Genomic DNA, 20,537 nt, shown 5'->3' on the forward strand with positions numbered 1-20,537 from the left:
ACTAGATGTAGGACTAAGTGTAGAAGCACAACAAATTGGATACAAAAATCAAACATTGTCATTTAGACTGGTTAATTAAACAGACAGGTTAAATCATCATCATCATCATCATCATATCAGCCGATGGACGTCCACTGCAGGACATAGGCCTTTTGTAGGGACTTCCAAACATCACGATACTGAGCCACCTGCATCCAGCGAATCCCTGCGACTCGCTTGATGTCGTCAGTCCACCTGGTGGGGGGTCGGCCAACACTGCGCTTACTAGTGCGGGGTCGCCATTCCAGCACTTTGGGACCCCAACGTCCATCGGCTCTTCGAACTATGTGCCCCGCCCATTGCCACTTCAGCTTCGCAACTCGTTGAGCTATGTCGGTGACTTTGGTTCTTCTGCGGATCTCCTCATTTCTGATTCGATCACGCAGAGATACTCCTAACATAGCTCGTTCCATCGCCCGCTGTGTGACTCTGAGCCTTCTTATGAGGCCCATAGTTAGCGACCAAGTCTCGGAACCATAGATCATCACTGGCAACACGCACTGTTCGAAGACTTTTGTCTTCAGGCACTGAGGAATTTCGGACGAAAAGATGTCGCGAAGTTTCCCGAATGCAGCCCAGCCGAGTTGGATTCGACGGTTCACCTCTTTCTCGAAATTGAACCTACCTAACTGGATCATATGTCCTAGGTATATGTATTCGTCTACAATTTCGAGTGCAGCGTTCTCAACTATAACTGGGTGGAGCGATACATGAGCATTACACATTATTTTTGTTTTTACAGGTTAAATGCCTAGTTAATAAACAATTGATTATCTAGAAACAGAGCGTACCTAAAGGAAAATATAAACCAACGGTTACCAAATTAAAGGAAACAACTGACTGACTGACTCTGAGTGTAATTTTGGTTAATAGATTTTTTCGTGGAAAATGTTCGTCACTCAAATAGAGAAATTCAAGCTCCGCCATTAGTCCGAACCACTTAGAAAACAATTTAAAACTAACAAAACCGGAATGAGCCTAAAACCACTTAAAGCGTCACAGAAACAACTTAATTGTCAGTTAATGACACGTTTTTAGAGTTCCGTAATGTGCAAGGAAAAACTGAAAATGAGAATACTTCTATACAATCGTTTCTATAGGTAAGTAGTAGTAACCTATCCGTGTGTAACAGTCAAGAGATGCGTTCAAGAGTTCATCAGTTTTCCCCGCAAAATAGATAAAATATATTTCGTAGTCTTTGTAGTATGAACCAACTTCAGTTTTGACTTTTAGAATAATTTCAAGTCATGTCTGAGTTTACATAACACCTAGATATCTACTACAAGATCATGTACTCTAGGTATCTACCTACTACAACGGTTGGAGAGCTAATTTAAATCTCTCACCAACAGTGGTGTGCACAACATTGTAACTAGGGTAAGCAGCAGCACAAAATAAAGAGATGATAATAAATTAAAAAAATATATAAAAACGTGGACAATACAGACACAATGTGATTTTAAAGGGTAAGCACTGTTTATTTGGCATGCACGCCACTGGATTTGAGTATCATACCTTCTGAAGTACTGTAGTAAGTCACTCTTGCAGTAGAATTACTGAGGAATTATTTTTTTATAACCCAAGTACCGCAACTCACTCTTGACAGTTTCTTGTACAGTAGAAAGCATCGTGAGAAGCCACATGCACTAATATGTCGTAATCAATGACAAACAAACAGACGTAGGGATTTTACGATTGTTTCGTTTAATGGGAAGTGAAATTTTTTTTCTACTAGCGAGCTTGATAAGTTTGTGTTTACACTCGGTTGTCAAGGCGTTATGTAAGAAATGAAAGTTGGGATTTGATGAGTGTGTTTAACAATGTTTTAACCTTAAGCTTCGATATACATAGGTAATAGAAGTAGGCATCATCATTTTTTTTATTCTTTACAAGTTAGCCCTTGACAATCTCACCTGATTGTAAGTGATGATGTAATAAGCTAAGATGGATGCGGGCTAACTTGTTAGGAGGAGGATGAAAATCCACACTCCTTTCGGTTTCTACACGACATCGTACCGGAACGCTAAATCGCTTGGCGGTACGTCTTTGTCGGTAGGGTGGTAACTAGCCACGGCCGAAGCCTCCCACCAGCTAGACCTGGACCAATTAAGAAAACCTCAATCGGTCCAGCCGGAGATCGAACCCAGGACCTCCGTCATTAAATCCACCGCGCGTACCACTGCGCCACTGTTCCCATAAAAATTCGCTCGCTAACTATGGGCCTCATAAACTCACTCAGCAGGTGACAGAGCGAGCTATGCTCGAAGTATCTCTGCGTGATGAATCAGAAACGAGGAGAGAAGAACCAAAGTCACCAATGATATTTTATACTAGAGACTAGCTGAGTTTTACCCCTTGGTTCCCGTTCCCGTAGGAATATGGGGATAATAAATAGCCTATAGCCTTCCTCGATAAATGGGCTATCTAACACTGAAAGAATTTTTCAAATCGGACCGGTAGTTCATGAGATTAGCGCATTCAAACAAACAAACAAACAAACAAACTCTCTAACCGACTTCAAAAAGGAGGAGGTTCTCAATTCGGTCGGTATTTTTTTTTTACGTATGTACACCGATTATTTATATGTATTAGTATATATAGGGATACTAGCGCATCAAAACTGAGGCCGACAAATGAGGAAAATTGACTTAATTTCATTTAGTCGCTTATTAAACAACGAACGTTATTTAAACAAATAATACCTAATGTCGAGTTGTGTGTCCAGGAAGTGTAAAAAATATATACATAAATATATAATGGAATTAAAGACAAAATTGTGCCTGTGTGCGCGCAGTGGTGCAGCAAAATTTTTGTTAAGTACCACTTTTTGCGGTGATATTGTAAGGACGTAACCATTTATATAGTATACAATTATCATTGACCTATACATAGCTTAACCAGGGGGTTCCAAAGCTGCAGGACCGGCTCGTAGTTCGAACTTCGAAGAGTCTATGGACGCAGTATTACTGAACCCTTCCGGATTAAGGCGGCTCATGACCATGGCATTTGGAAGTTTTTACAAGCAGCTTACGTCCACCAGTGGACGTTCATCATCATCAATAACTCATATTCGACTCACTATTGAGCACAAGTCTCCTCGTTGTAAAATGGGTTTAAACTCTACACAGAGATTAAATGATAATCATTAAAGTATTTCAATGCGTATTGGACAAGAGATTATCTCATCCTTGGAAAGGTAAAGTGACTGCAGCACTCGAGAATTTCCGGCGTGCGTGTGGTGGCGCCTTTATACCCTGAGACATTTTATGTGTGTATAAATACTTGCCGGTAATCTATTCTCTCTCTCTTTCAGAGTGTGTAAAGTGAATACAATGTATTGAGGTTCCACGTCGTAAAATATATTAAAAAAAAACAATGTGTGAGGCATAGATGCCATAGATGTGAGGCATGAGTGAGGTGGCATTTTTTCTTTATTTAAAATTCATTAGACTACGATAGCATAGAGTATATTCTATGGATAGCACTCTATAGTCTAAACTATTCTACTACCATAGACGAGATGAGAGACGAGGTAATACAAAATTGTGCTTGCTCTCTTTATTTTATTTATATTGCCTCTACATATTTTCGAATATTTTTGTAGGAAATTTTTAGCATTTATTTTTTAGATTTAGGTTAGGTTAGGTAAATCCCACTTAGACTAATTTTGTTTTACTAATAAACAATATTTGGCGAGTAGGCATTTTTTTTTAATTTTCGTTTGCAGCAAAGATCTATTACTGTACTGCCTATTTATGTTCATTGTACAAACGCCTAGTAATGTAATAACATTATTATTCCGCGTTGAGCTGGCAGTCGGCACTGCATTTCTACACAACACATGATTTGATTTAAGTGTTGTTTCTCCGAAGTTGTCACTCTGTGTCGTTCACCTCGGAGGATTAGTTGGAACTTCGCACTAACTGCACTTTATGCATAACGACCTAATATGAAAAGTATACTTAATCATGTGTCTGTTTTTACGTTATTATGATCGTATTCGAGTTATCACCCTACAAGGCCCAGCACTTCATCCTTATGAGATAAGGACCTAGGAGGATTAGTTGGAAATTCGCACTAACTTCACTGCATATCGACCTAATATTAAAAGTACCTATACTGAATTATGGCTGACTGTTTTACGTTGTTGTGACCATATACGAGTCATCATTATCACTACAGAACCTAGTGCCTAGTGGGAGTGGGAGTTTTCAATGTTTTCATACTGTGACGATCGCGTAACCGTAAACGAAACTTTCTCTAAGGAATTGAAACAGTTGTGCAGTAGTGCCATCTGATGGGGATGTTCCAATTCCTCAGAATTTCGCGTTTACGGTTACGCGATCGTCCCAGTATGAAAACATTGAAAACTCTCACTAGGTACTCAGGCTTACATTATAGAGAGGGGATATGGAGATTAGACCCACCATGCTGCTTCAAAGCAAGTTGGCGGGCTTAAGGTGATAATATTAATTCTTTAACCACCAATATCAACAGATAACAGATAATGATCTCCGAGACACTGAGATGTAATACCACCAACTTCTCCACCCCAGACAGAACTTCCAAGAAGAAAGAAAAACTCCAGTAATTTAGTAGCCCGACCAGGACTCGAACGCAGGACCTTGTGATCCGAAGCCATGCTAACCACTGGACATACAAGATCAAGTCACGTATCTACGCAATGTAAAATACGTACCGCAAATGTCCCGGAAGATGTACGGAAGAATGCCACGGTGGCACTGGCCGGGCAAAGAATGTCACTCTAAGGCACAAAAATTACAACAGTTGCCAACGCAGATGAGATTACTTTGCAACTTTGTTGTGCAAGTTTGCCTGCTAATAGCTAATGGCAGAAACATCAAAATTGGAATTTTATAAGCACTAACTCCCATCATAATCGGGAACTCCATATATTGTGTTTTAGGGATTTTCATTTTCAGTATTTAAAAGTAACAAAATAACTGAAGGCATTGTTTGTTGTACGCGACCGAGTCGTTATTTAGTTCAAGTAGGTATACTCTAAAAAAATACATGGCTGATAATGACGAGGGCTAAGGAAAAATATTAAGTATAAAAAATTAATTACATACAATAAGTATATGCTTTAGCTATGATAGCCCAGTGGATATGACCTCTGCCTCCGATTCCGGAGGGTGTGGGTTCGAATCCGGTCCGAGGCAAGCACCTCCAACTTTTCAGTTGTGTGCTTTTTAAGAAATTAAATATCACGTGTCTCAATCGGTGAAAGAAAACATCGTGAGGAAACCTACATACCAGAGAATTATTTTAATTCTCTGTGTGTGTGAAGTCTGCCAATCCGCATTGGACCAGCGTGGTGGACTATTGGCCTAACCCCTCTCATTCTGGGAGGAGACTCGAGCTCAGCAGTGAGCCGAATATGGGTTGATGACGACGACGACGAAGTATGTGCTTACTATATCTAATTTTTTTGTCTAATGTTTCTTTGTTTAAACATTTAAACTAGATTAGCATGCATGAAAAAGCGGCAAGAAAAAAGGTAGCTATGCGTAAAAACAAAGACACGTGACGCTGTCAGCTACCGCTATAAACTAATAGATAAAGAATACTGCGTGTACAATAACAGTCATTAATTACAGAAGATCTAGCCCAAGCATCCGCCGCAGTACATTTACTCGTAGCAATTGAAATAGCGCTAAATGTGGGCATTACAGCCAACAGGGGAAGTTCTCTATTAACACTAAAGGGTAATAATCCGGGCCGGTCATCAACACTTGCATTTGGGATCATTTTTGCGGATATTGTAGGCACGCAACATATCTATATTAGTATAAAATCGTTGATTTAAAAATTGAGATATAAAAAATCCTCGAGAAATGCACGAGTAAAGATCGACAAACAACAATACTATGAAATGTGGCCTTAAAGAGACTCGTACGAATTTAAAGACTGATTTGCTCATATTCGGCTCACTGCTGAGCTCGAGTCTCCTCCTCTCCGAATGAGAATAGTTAAGTCAATAGTCCACTACGCTGGCACAATGCGGATTGGCAGAATTCACACACGCAGAGAATTATGAAAATTCTCAGGTATGCAGGTTTCCTCACGATGTTTTTCCTTCATCGTTTGAGACACGTGATATTTAATTCTTAAAATGAACACAACTGAAAAGTTAGAGGTGCATGCCCCGGACCGGATTCAAACTCCGGAATTAGAGGCAGAGGTCATATCCACTGGGCTATCACGGCCGTTGAAGCTAATAGCTGAATAAGCTATCCGATTGTTTTTCGGATAGAAATAAGTATACATATACCTAAGTAAGAAAGTGACGAAACTTTTAAGATTACTTAGGTATTCGACACTTATCAGAAGATGACGAACTACGCAATAAGTAGGTAGGTACGTATTGGATTTTTTAACCAAGTGACGGAAATTCAATGAACGAGGCATTAATTAACATGATAATAACATAATTGTTCGGTTCGTAGAAAGATTTTACCGTAGGCATGTCTGATAAACGAATGATAAGGAGTAACAGTGTTTTGCCTATCGAGTTACGTATAATACGATATCTTATCAATATAATGGGTGACGTAGATAATTTACTCTCAGTTTTACGCTAATAAAACTTAAAGAAAAGTGAGAGTTTTCAATGTTTTCATACTGTGACGATCGCGTAACCGTAAACGCGAAATTCTGAGGAATTGAAACACGCCATCTAGTGGCACTACTGCATAACTGTTTATTCCTCAGAAATTTGCGTTTACGGTTACGCGATCGTCACAGTATGAAAACATTGAAAACTCTCACTAGGTACTCAGGCTTACATTATAGAGAGGGGATATGGAGATTAGACCCACCATGCTGCTTCAAAGCAAGTTGGCGGGCTTAAGGTGATAATATTATTTCTTTAACCACCAATATCAACAGATAACAGATAATGATCTCCGAGACACTGAGATGTAATACCACCAACTTCTCCACCCCAGACAGAACTTCCAAGAAGAAAGAAAAACTCCAGTAATTTAGTAGCCCGACCAGGACTCGAACGCAGGACCTTGTGATCCGAAGCCATGCTAACCACTGGACATACAAGATCAAGTCACGTATCTACGCAATGTAAAATACGTACCGCAAATGTCCCGGAAGATGTACGGAAGAATGCCACGGTGGCACTGGCCGGGCAAAGAATGTCACTCTAAGGCACAAAAATTACAACAGTTGCCAACGCAGATGAGATTACTTTGCAACTTTGTTGTGCAAGTTTGCCTGCTAATAGCTAATGGCAGAAACATCAAAATTGGAATTTTATAAGCACTAACTTCCATCGTATCGGGAATTCCATAAGTTGTGTTTTAGGGATTTTCATTTTCAGTATTTAAAAGTAACAAAATAACTGAAGGCATTGTTTGTTGTACGCGACCGAGTCGTTATTTAGTTCAAGCAGGTTTATTCTAGTAAAATACCTGGTTGATATTGACGAGGGCTAAGGAAAAATATTACCTAAGTATAAAAAAATATTTACATAAAATCTCCAACTTTTCAGTTGTGTGCATTTTAAGAAATTAAATATCACGTGTCTCAATCGGTGAAGGAAAACATCGTGAGGAAACCTGCATACCAGAGAATTATCTTAATTCTCTGCGTGTGTGAAGTCTGCCAATCCGCATTGGGCCAGCGTGGTGGACTATTGGCCTAACCCCTCTCATTCTGAGAGGAGACTCGAGCTCAGCAGTGAGCCGAATATGGGTTGATGACGACGACGACGAAGTATGTGCTTATTATATCTAAATTTTTTGTCTAATGTTTCTTTGTTTAAACATTTACACTAGATTAGCATGCATGAAAAAGCGGCAAAAATAAAGACACGTGACGCTGTCAGCTACCGCTATAAACTAATAGATAAAGAATACTGCGTGTACAATAACAGTCATTAATTACAGAAGATCTAGCCCAAGCATCCGCCGCAGTACATTTACTCGTAGCAATTGAAATAGCGCTAAATGTGGGCATTACAGCCAACAGGGGAAGTTCTCTATTAACACTAAAGAGTAATAATCCGGGCCGGTCATCAACACTTGCATTTGGGATCATTTTTGCGGATATTGTAGGCACGCAACATATCTATATTAGTATAAAATCGTTGATTTAAAAACTGATATTGAAAAAATCCTCGAGAAATGCACGAGTAAAGATCGACAAACAACAATACTATGAAATGTGGCCATAAAGAGACTTGTACGAATTTAAAGGCTGATTTGCTCATATTCGGCTCACTGCTGAGCTCGAGTCTCCTCCTCTCCGAATGAGAATAGTTAAGTCAATAGTCCAGTACGCTGGCACAATGCGGATTGGCAGAATTCACACACGCAGAGAATTATGAAAATTCTCAGGTATGCAGGTTTCCTCACGATGTTTTTCCTTCATCGTTTGAGACACGTGATATTTAATTTCTAAAAATGCACACAACTGATAAGTTGGATACAGAGGTCATATCCACTGGGCTATACGGCTCTTGAAGCTAATAGATGAATAAGCTTTCCGATTGTGTTTCGGATAGAAATAAGTATACATATAAGTAAGAAAGTGACGAAACTTTTAAGATTACTTAGGTATTCCACACTTATCAGAAGATGACGGACTACGCAATAAGTAGGTAGGTACGTATTGGATTTTTTAACCAAGTGACGGAATTTCAATGAACGAGGCATTAATTAACATGATAATAACATAATTGTTCGGTTCGTAGAAAGATTTTACCGTAGGCATGTCTGATAAACGAATGATAAGGAGTAACAGTGTTTTGCCTATCGCGTTACGTATAATACGATATCTTATCAATATAATGGGTGACGTAGATAAATTACTCTCAGTTTTACGCTAATGAAACTTAAAGTAAATTACGTGTATATACAAAGAAAAATGTATACAGCAGTGGCGTGCACTCCATAGATGCATAAACGCAACGCTTACCCTGAGGTCATTGGACCATTACATTACAAATCTGTATTGAAGGAGGAATGTCGCTTGTTGTACAATTTGTATGTTTAAAGCTTACCCTAGTTAAAAACATTGTGCACGCCACTGGTATACTGTATGGTAGGAATGGGTGATTTAATATGTGTGTGTCAGCTCCGACGCACGAATGCAGTTTACTCTTTCAGATCGACTGTCTTTTGTGTACCGATACCTGCGCCTGAATAGTGAAAGGTGCGCAACCCAGAACAGCAGCGAACGATGAAAGGTGCGCAGAACAGGTTGCACACAAAAACGTAACGCTGTCATTTGTTCATCGAATTTTACTACGAAAATCGATTCTTAAGGAGTAAACTCCAAAAATTTATTTCACTAATGAAAAGCTATATTACCAGCGAATAACATGGGCTATGTTTTTATCTCCGTATTCCCAGTGGAAAGGGAACTACGAGTGAAACCGCGGACAGCCGCTATATTAAACTTAACTGGTGAGGAGGTCAATAGACCGTGAATTTAACACCAGTGTTATTGCACGGCCTTTTTCATCCACATATAATTGGTTCAAGAGCATAATAATTAGTACAAACACATCGAAGTTATTAACTTCATAATAGTAGCTATAAACTTATCTCCTACGGTCCTACTATATGTATGGGGTGAGGGCCATAACCAGATACACCTGTGTCTAGTGGGAGTTTTCAATATTTTCATACTGTTACTATCACGTTGACGTAAACGCAATTTTGTATGGAATTAAAACAGTTGTGCAGTAGTGCCACTAGATGGCGCTGTTTCAATTCCTTAGAAATTCGCGCGTGGTAAGTGATGATCCAGTCTAAGATTTAAGCGGGCTAGCTTGTTAGGAGGAGGATGAAAATCCACACACCTTGCGGTTTCTACACGGCATCGTACCGGAACGCTAAATCGGTACGTTTTTGCCGGTAGGGTCGTAACTAGCCACGGCCGAAGCCTCCCACCAGCCAGACCTGCCAATACGCATTGGGCCAGCGGGGTGGACTATTGACTTAACCCCTCTCATTGACAGAGGAGACTCGAGCTCAGCAGTGAGTCGAATTTGGGTTGATAATGATGATGCTGGTTTGGTATGTTCCAAAGATTCAACCGTACAAACATAAAGGAAGAAAGACAGACAAAATTAGTTTAAAAAGCTCGTTTGTACTTTGGTTTCGTGACTATACCTAAGCTGCCCTATCTTGAAATCTCAGACAGGCACTTCAGTTTTATTTATAGATATGTATTGTTGATAAAAATGAGGTAGGTATGTCTGGGTAACGCAGGCTCTAATTCCAGTAGGTACAGTATAACTCTCAGTTGAATAACACTAGAAACCTTGAATCAGACGATTACCTCATGCACAAAACGTGATTTCTAAGACCTAATCTAAACCGACACGGTTCAACTACATTACGGTGAACTGAAAAACTTCGGCTTTGGTTCTATTTTTGAACTAAAAATTTTTTTTTAACGTTTGACTGCGAATTCGTCCCGAGTGGAATTCGGTTTTTTACGGATTCTATACTTTTACTGACCTTTTGGCTTTTTTCAATCTGAATCAATGATGTTATAAAATGTCGTTGATCTAAATAGAAATTATTATTTTTACAATGTCAATAAATTATTTGAAATTCTTTATTTTTTATTAGAATGTTATTTTACAACTATCTAACGCTTCGCGATTTTACCCGCGTGGTTCCCGTTCCCATAGGAATACGGGGATAATATATAGTCTTTAGCCTTCCTCGATAAATGGGCTATCTAACACTGAAAGATTTTTCAAATCGAATCAGTAGTTCCTGACATTAGCGCGTTCAAACAATCAAATAATCAAACAAACTCTTCAGCTTTATAAAATTAAGTATAGAAGTATAGATTTTTTTTTTGTTAAAAAGATTTTTTTGACTTACACACCGGCTTTATAAAGAATCAAAAAATTCTACCTACCATTGCATCGAGGTAGGACCGCACCAAAGCCAACCCCTTGCAATTCACCATTTTCTCGCACACCTTCTGCCGCATCGCGTCACATATCATATTCACAAAGGTTCTATAACATCACAACACTCAACAAAGTGTTAAACAACTGCACCCAACCCGTCACTGAAACAGTGTGCATAAAATAAAACACCCAATTCAGTTTTGAAACTTCACCGGACGCGAGGCAATTTAACGTTGGCTCGAGCGTCCGTTTTGTATGAATCTATTACAAGTTCGATGTAATTTCTGAATGATTAATGCACGGTTTCTTAATTTGCACTCATACGGTTTAATTGTTATCGCGAGTCACTTATATTTATTGCGAGAAAAATCTTTTCTTCAACACAATTACGCTTTGAATTACTGAACGATAAATGCCAGCCTTTTCTCACACTTAAAATTGACGTACATGACTTCTAGATTCAGTGCATCTTCATTGATTATTCTTTTTCAATTTCGGTTCGTCATTATATTGCTTTATTGATTATTTTTATATTTATGTTGATTATTTCACTTTATTTTATTATATGTAATTGGATTACTGAATGAGATAACAGGAAGCTGCTCCTGTAATACACTTGTTCATATTACTTACTTAACAGCTGTTTTTACACACTTCCAATTTTTTCATCTATATTATAAAATCAATAGAATATTCGAATGGTAGATATATTTAACACTTTAAATATGGAATAATGTATTTGCCTTTTCCCGACGGAAAGAATTAGGTTATGAAAAAAAAATACATTGACACTGTGTTACTAATATGAACGGACATAACTTTAATTGGTAGTTTGGTAATAAACAGAATTGACTATCTTTAACGGAGACAATTTTGTCTTAAAATGTCTATTATAAAAATATTATATGAAATAGGGTTTTAGTTTAATTTTATTATCCTAAACGCGTTTGTTTCATGACGTACAGTTTAAAACTAAACTTCAAAGCCTCTAATAGCATATTTATCTGATGACGCTATGAGCCCTAATGACTTTACACAAACTGCTCTATTTGGAAGTCATCTCATTGTCATTTGTCATATAGTGCGTAGATATTCATGTTATATCTGATTGTTTCCTAGAAAACATCATTTATCACCAATTAAGAAAAGATCTGGGGATCGAACCCAGAACCGTTTAGGAAATCCAGCGTACATACCACTGCACCACGGAGACCGTCAGCGTTTGTGCAAACTGTGCAATCGAAGTTTGTCTGTTATGTCATCGCCAGGATCGTAAAGGACGTTCATTATCACTTTGTCTATGGAAAACCCGATACAAGATCAACTAGGATTTTGTATGTTATCTGTGATCACTTGCAGTCGTTTAGCGATAAAAAGTTAACTACAAACATCGGATCCAATATGTCTACCGTCCACGAGTGGGCTAATGGAGGGAAATCGGAGCGTCGGTAATGGCATGAGTTGCCGTTTGAGACAGATAATATCGTGTTTGTTCTGGGAGTTTTTGCCGATAATACCCGCACTTATACAGATGATGATTATTGTGATGAAGCACTTTAGTTGCCTACATTTTTTGTGTCAGATTTCATTGGTTACCGCCGTGTTTCCTACTAATTTAAAGCTGTGTAAGCTTTCGAGTTCAAATTCAAGATTGTTATTTTTGTGCAAGGTAGTTTTAGGTTACAAATATTTTGTATTTGCAATCAAAACTAGCAAGTATTGGTAATAGAAAATTTTACCAAATTCGGAATCAAAAATTTTATTTATAACCATTTTACTGATCATTTAATATTGAACCTATGATTGTTGATCATTTAATATTAAGTCTATCTTACAACTATTGTTGCTTTTGTTTTTTCAATCTGTTTGTTTGTTTATTCATTAACAACTGATAGTCATTTTAAATCGTCCTTACAATTGATACTTTCACAAAATATGAACTTATTAATTTTAAAAAGAACGTAAAAAAAATAATGAAGTAACGTTGCAACCTTATGATTAAAGCTATGAGGGTTCCAAACGCGTCTTTTTCTCTGTCTAAAAAATATTTTTTGCTAAACAGTCCAGTTCAGAGAACCTCCTTGTTGAATGTCGGTTAAAAATTACGCGTCGACATAATCTGCGTGTGCAATTTTAACAAATCTCTCCTTTCTCTCGAATATCACAGTATCTGAAAGTAATCAGCTAAGTATTGCTATTAATAACAATTATCTTAAAGTCTCACATTGCTCTGTGACGCCTATATTGCCACCTCTCACGCAATCCTCTGCTAAAATAATACTTTTATTAATAATAATAAAAGAAACTTGTGCCTCTGATGTACAAACGTCAGATACATGTACTAGCATATCAGCATTGTTTTGTTTCCAGTTTACACCGCCCGATCAATAGATGTCTCTTATATTTTCAAGTTTTTCTTTAACCTTTAGACTTTTTTAATTCAGGCCATACAGTAGTATCGCTGTAAAAATGGAATAATTTCTCCCGTTTTCCAAACATTTCCCTTCACTGCTCTGCTCCTATTGATCGTACCGTGATGAAAAGTTTACTATAACTTTCCCAAGAGTATGAAGAAAATTGTACCAAGTTTCGTTAAAATCCGTCGAGTAGTTTTTGTTTATATAAAGAAATTTTACTGATTGCATTTTTGGCATCAGTATCGATCATTAATCACCCCTGATAGTTATTTTGGAAATATATTTCTAGTACCTACAGAATTGATCTCTCTACAGATTTGTTATAAGTATAAATGATATAAGAGACGCGGTTTCACCACCTTCGCATAAATGTCGCATAGTCTATTATATGTAAAACTAACTCCTTAATCTGACGCTCTCCCAAAATCTGTTCTGGAATGGATGTCTACTAACTAACTTAGTTTCAACATTCTACATCAAGCGGTTTTCGAGATGATGATTTCGTGATGATCTTTCGCTTTTATATATTTAGAAGAAGAATATCAAACACTTATCAGAAGGTAGCTGATCAATCATTAAAAAGTTGTCGCCTGGATATCAATTTCGTAGGGATGCCATCCTTTACGGCGACTTTTAATAGTTCTGTGGTAGAAGGGAATAGCAAGAATAAGATCGTGGAGTTACTGAGCACAATCTACAAAGTTATATCCGGTTAAAAATACAAATCTTCATTAAAGGTAAGTGTGGTTACCATTAAGTTAAAGTTGCGTTGAGTTATAGACGTACGAAGGTATACGGTAGTTTAGAGTGAATGAAAATCAGATGTTGTATCCGAGAACTTGTTTGTCTGTGTCAAGTTTACGAACGATTTTTAATTCCTCACGCACCGTTACACTCCAATGTTGACTAACTAGTTTGGTACGAGACGCGTTTCATTTCTAAACGTAATCTGCCGTTGTATGGACAGGATCACCTTCAATATTCGTTCTGGAACTTTTGATTTATAAACTTTTTTAATTTCAAATTGTTAAACGTAATACCGGATACAATTTGTTGAACTGTGTTTGTTGTATTTCAAGGACGTTCTATCCTTTTTTTTTTAATTCTTTACAAGTTAGCCCTTGACTACAATCTCACCTGATGGCAAGTGATGATGATCTAAAATGGAAGCGGGCAACTTGTTAAGAGGAGGATGAAAATCCACACCCCTTTCGGTTTCTACACGGCATCGTACCGGAACGCTAAATCGCTTGGCGGTACGTCTTTGCCGGTAGGGTGGTAACTAGCCACGGCCGAAGCCTTCCACCAGCCAGACCTGGACCAATTAAGAAAGTATCTACTGCCCAGCCGGGGATCGAACCCAGGACCTCCGTTTTGAACGACGACGAAGTCTGCTACTTTTCCATCTGTAAAGTCTATCAATCATTTATTTACTACTGTTATAAAATTTCCCACGTATCCATAATCAACCGCTTACATACCTACTCGTCCTTAATACAATTTCGCACTTTAAACCTTAGGTAATATTTCACAAACAGATCCTTATATCGAAATACGGTGTTTGCGCACCCAACATATTTAAAAAAAACCTATCTGACTAAATCCTACACTATGGAATAAACGAGCAAAAAAATCATCATCATCATTCGAACCTACGCCTTCCGAATCGAAGACAGAGGTTATATCTATCACGTCTCTAAAAAAATACACTTACTTGTGCTATTGCAGCTTTCTAGTATTAGATTCTAAGCTAAGTTTTGGACGGACAGACCGATATGACGAAACTACAAGGAACCCTTATAGTTTCGTCATGTCGGTCTGTTGTTGATTCCGGAAACCTAATAATGACGATGTTAATTTCAAGCGTTGTTCTTCATATCGTTTTTTAAAATCTTTGGAAAATGTAAACGGTACGGAAATAAAAGGAGGTAGATATACAAAAAGATATACATAATTGTTTAAAGTTAATTAAATTGTTATAGATTTAGATATAGGTAAATGTGTAAGCAATTGAACGTTTTTCTATATACAGGAAATCACACAATTTCCTCATAATATGTTCTTTTATCTGACCGCTTTGCACGAAGCCTCTGTTTGCGAAACAGCGAAAAGATTTCTAGTAAGATAATTAGAAAACTATTTAGTAATTTTATATTTATGTAAACTATTAATAAAACAAAGAATAAGTAAATAGACGCAGTACTTATGTAAACAATCGTTAACTAAGTAACTAAACAAAACTAATATTGAAGCAACTGTGAAAGTGAAAACAAGATTTACCTATACAGTCGAAAAGTTAGAAGAGTTAACAGGCTCCCGATACTGATTGGACAGAAAAGAAAGGTCCTGAATTCGATACGTAACTCGGATAAATTAAAATTCAATTTGGAAATCTAAATGGGTTCAGGTGTAATTATTTTGAGACTTATTTATCTACCTAAGACCAATATAGACTACCTACCAAATGACACAGTTGTAGAACGAATCAAATCATGTGAAAAAGATAAGCCGAGAGTCTCTCAGTTATAAAACAGCTGATACGGAAATACAGAACGATACGTACGAACGTTCGGAACCCTAAAAACAACCGAAATTGATATTGTCAAAAAATAAATTAGATATGTCAACATATTTTTTTCTAGCGCAGAATTGCAAAAGCTTTGAAACCTGTTCAAAACGTACCATGGGAAAACATTTCGCAAGTTGCCCAGAAGTCGCTCATTTCGTTCGTTATATAATTCATTAACTGCCCGATTACCTGTTATCAAGTTCTTTAGCCGCTCATTAAGCGTTAGTGAAATGGTATATTATCTAATTAAAAACACCGAAATGGTACCGTTGCAATATCATGTCAAGTTTCTCGGGAAAGTTATGTAATTGTATCGTGACCGGGTCGCCAGTTGCCACCATGAACGGTAGTATAGAGTAGCGTCTGTCAAATATACTTACATGACTCAATAGTTTGACAATGATTGAAACATGAGAAGCAGGGGCATAGTTCGCCGACCTCCGTGGCGCAGTGGTATGCGCGGTGGATTTACAACATGGAGGTCCTGGGTCCGATTCCCGGCTGGGCCGATTGAGAATAAAAAAAAAGTTAACGCCGTATCAACCGTATCAATGATACGGGGCCTCCGGACTACAGGGTTAGTGTCAAAGCAAAATTTGTAAAAAGTAATCTACAATATTACTTAATCTAGGTGGTGCTTCCCGGGAAAAAAAAACATACAAAAAAAACTGCAGAAATTGCAGAGGTAAAAAAGAAATACTTTATGGTAGAGTACCTAATTCAAATACTAAAGAAATATTTCGGGATTTGCCGCTCGTCCATTGGGTCCCCAACTAATTTTGATACAGCTACGCCACTGCTGAGAAGTCGTGTAGTTTGAAACTCCACTGGATTAATAGGTAGCACATACGACTAGTAGGTAGCAGAGCGTTCTGAGAGAAGTCGTCTTGAACAGTACTACCGCCGTGCTTCAGCCACCAAGCAGCATGGCTGTCTAGTCTGAAGTAGTAGAAGTAGAGAGTAAGTAATGAAGCTTAACACTTTCGCCAAGTTGTGGACACAAGGAAAAACTTTGAACGACGTGTTGTTTAAGCTTAAAGTGTAGCTCTATTGTAGCCGATGGTTAGACATTTACCACCAGGGAAGTCATCTGTTTGGTCCGTTAAGTTACATACAAACATACTTTTCAAAACTGGAACAGCAAAAATTACCAATAAAGTCACTTCTCGCTACGTAGAGCTAGTACTTCTCATACGTGGCTTGCGCTTGACTACAATCATGCCTGATAGAAACCAATGAAGAGGTTATAAGAAAAGCGCGCTTGCCTAGAAAATGCCTATTCACTCTTGCCTTGAAGGTGTTCAAATTGTACGTGTCAGGAAACACAGACGCCGGAAAGGCATTCCACATCTTAGCAGTTCTTATTAGGAACGTTGACGCAAAACTTTTCTTGCGGGTTGACTGGACGTCGACAACAAAATGCCATGCCATTTTTAACGGCGTCTCGCTGTTCTTTGTTAAAATGGTTGTTCTACTTATAAAATTTCTACGTTCTCTAAATTATAAAGGCTCACCTCCAAGTCTCTGAAGACATCTCGGATATCGGGTTTCTTAGCTCTTGAAGCCGCGCGTTTTCTCCTCACAGTCCTGTTGAGTCTTCTGACGCGGCGGCGCACGGCGGCCGCTTGCTCCCTGGGCAAAGGCCTCACGGCCTCGCCCAACTGCGCCTCGGTCACTTCCAGGCCTGCCTGGAACGGGGCCGCGAGGATGCCGAGGCCTGCAGACTGTAGCCATTCTGTTTCCAACTCGCCTTCTGTTGAAGACAAATGTTATAATTAAAATTTATTTTATTTTACGGCCTCCGTGGCGCAGTGATATGTGCGGTGGATTTACAAGACGGAGGTCCTGGGTTCGATTCCCGGCTGGGCGGATTGAGATTTTCTTAATTTGTCCAGGTCTGGCTGGTGGGAGGCTTCGGCCGTGACTAGTTGCCACCCTACTGGCAAAGACGTACCGCCAAGCGATTTAGCGTTCCGGTACGATGCCGTGTAGAAACCGAAAGGAGTGTGGATTTTCATCCTCCTCCTAACAAGTTAGCCCGCTTCCATCTTAGACTGCATCATCACTTACCATCAGGTGAGATTGTAGTCAAGGGCTAACTTGTAAAGAATTGAAAAAAATCAAAGTGTTTGTACACTTGAACTTGCTTGTACAGTTTTTGTGGAAATGCCATAACAAAGGTTTTTGTTGCATAATTAAAGAGTCTATGATAATCTTCAGACTCAATCATCAAAAACTGCGTGGTATTCGAAAACTTCGCAATCGAAGAAATCCTTTGAGTGTAATTGAACGTCAGGGACTTAGCTTTCAGTTCTTAAATTAAAGCAATAACACCAGGCTATAGCACCCGAGATTAATGTTAAGCTACCCATTGACGGTCAAGTATACCCACGTTTCTGCAGCGCTGCCCGCTAAAGACGTTTCATGTATGCGTCAAGTCGAGCCGTCATGTACGCAGCGCACGATCAGTTATAGCCGTGGGTGCTGCAGAAACGTGGGTATACTTGATCGTCAATGGCTAGCTTTATGTTCTAAATGTTTCATGCACATCAAATTATTGATGCAATACTTTGTATCAATGGTACTATGAGGTTTACTGGAAGCAGTTATCCTCTGATGAAAAAATACTCAACCTCAAGCTCATTTTGATACGTCACAAAAAAAATCTTACAAAAAATCTGAAGATGTACGATACCACAAACTGATACGAACGTAATTCCGCGGTATATTAATGGCTTAATTTGAAACAAAATTAAAAGAGGAATATTATAAAAACATGATAAAAAATGTGATGGCTCACGTCTGTAGCGACTGACGTGCTTTTTTGCTAACACAAAATATAAAAGGTACAACATCCCGACGGTAAGCAAAAACCGACAATAATGGCGAACGCACATCATACGAGGTGTTATTAACCTCAGAGGAAAAAACTCCTAAAACTACTCTTGTTTTTTTAATAGGAAATTGATTCAAACTTAAGGGAAGATGCAGTCTTCGTGGAACTATAGAATACATGTAAAACGCGCTTACTTAAACGCTTTTCATGTGAAAAAATCCGCATACCTGGTAGTAAGGAAAACGGCAGTTGAATTCCATATCTATGCAGTGAGTATGAGGATGAAGAATAACCTTATATATTTTAAGTTTAGACCATATTTCAGGTTTGAGCGGCTCTTCGTATCGAAGTTCGGAGGAAGTACCTACTACCGCCATGCTTATTTCGATCGCCAAGGTCCTATACTTAGGCCTTTATCGAGTGTAGGTGCCGGTAAAATTATGTTTTTTAATTAAGGGCTTAACACACATGTTTCAGGTTATCGGATAGGTAAGCCTGCTTTTAGATTAGGTACGTGGTAAAGGCGATGTTGTCAACAAATGCGACAGGACCGTACAATTACAAGGAAACACAAATTATAAAACTAAATTATAAGTAATATTTTCTACTTCGGTGCTAAAGCGAGGACTGGTGTACATTTATAAATCTTGCAAATGCAATTTAATTTACACACTTTTTAGTTACCCCGTTATGACTTAATGACAAAAAATACTGAGAATCCATTTAAAATGTCCCAAATCTTGGACGTAAATGAAAAAAGAAACAATTAGAAGAGAACAGTTACTTAAACGAATCCAATTAATTATTTTAGCTAATGACGAGGTGGTTGACTCTGGTCTGTGGCAAAGGTTAAGGACCTCGCTCAAGTCTACAGCCAATTTTCGGTGTTAATAAAAAAACATGTGCACTCGCCGATACCGACTTTCCTTAAACGCCACAGTAGACTAAAACGGTAAACTAGCTGATGGCGCGCGGTATCACCCGCGTAGTTCTCGTTCCCGTGTGAATACGAGCACAAAATAGTTAATAACACTCACAAATAACGTGGCTTTCTATTGGTAAAAGAATTTTTGAAATCGGTTCAGTAGATCCACAGACTACCCCCTACAACCTCAAAAACTTTACCTCTTTAATAGATTAGTAAGTATAGACTATAGACTAACAGACGGTCGCGACTTTGTCCTCATGGAAACCCTTCACGAAAGTCAACATAATACACTTAAATAAACGAAATTAGAGCACTACGAGTATTCTGTCGCGTACTTCATTTTAGAACTTAGGGTGAGGCCAAATGAGCGTAATTTTGTGAGTTGTCAATCGCGTTATTGAGGTCGCAGAAACTCGCATGTAAGTCGGACCATAACTCATTTAGCGAGTCCGTGTGACAGGAACTGCACTTTTATATAAAACAGAATGCAACTGCGAAACTTTTATATGAAACAGAATGAATGCGACTGACAACTTACAAAATAACGCTCGTTTGCCCTCACCCTAAGCGGATAAATTTTTCGTCATTAATCAATCAGGATTAACATTTAGGCTAACTACCTACTTTTATTTTAATTGTGAAAAACTGAGTTTCAGGCGAACAAAGTAAGTAGTATCCGCTAGATTTCTAATAAAATAAAAAAAACACATTTTCCTTTTTAGATCTGTCCATTTCTATGATTCACTAAAAACTAGAATTAGACCAATACGTTAGAAAGGCCAACCATCCTCTCACCAATTCTATAATTGAAACTACTGAATAACGGAACAATA

At 38.3% G+C, this 20,537-nt stretch overlaps 1 protein-coding gene across 2 annotated transcripts in view; it reads right to left on the reverse strand.

The window, feature by feature from the left end:
* The window catches only part of LOC112050965 (rho GTPase-activating protein conundrum), a 96,806-nt gene that overhangs the window by 7,970 nt on the left and 68,299 nt on the right, over window positions 1-20,537 (reverse strand). For both annotated transcript variants that reach the window (XM_024089382.2, XM_024089383.2), the window contains exon 3: window positions 17,455-17,693. In XM_024089382.2, coding sequence (XP_023945150.2) covers window positions 17,455-17,693 — 239 coding nt within the window. The remainder of the gene's footprint in view (window positions 1-17,454; window positions 17,694-20,537) is intronic.

This window comes from Bicyclus anynana, chromosome 1 (genome assembly GCF_947172395.1).
Source record: "Bicyclus anynana chromosome 1, ilBicAnyn1.1, whole genome shotgun sequence".
NCBI classification, from domain to species: domain Eukaryota; kingdom Metazoa; phylum Arthropoda; class Insecta; order Lepidoptera; family Nymphalidae; genus Bicyclus; species Bicyclus anynana.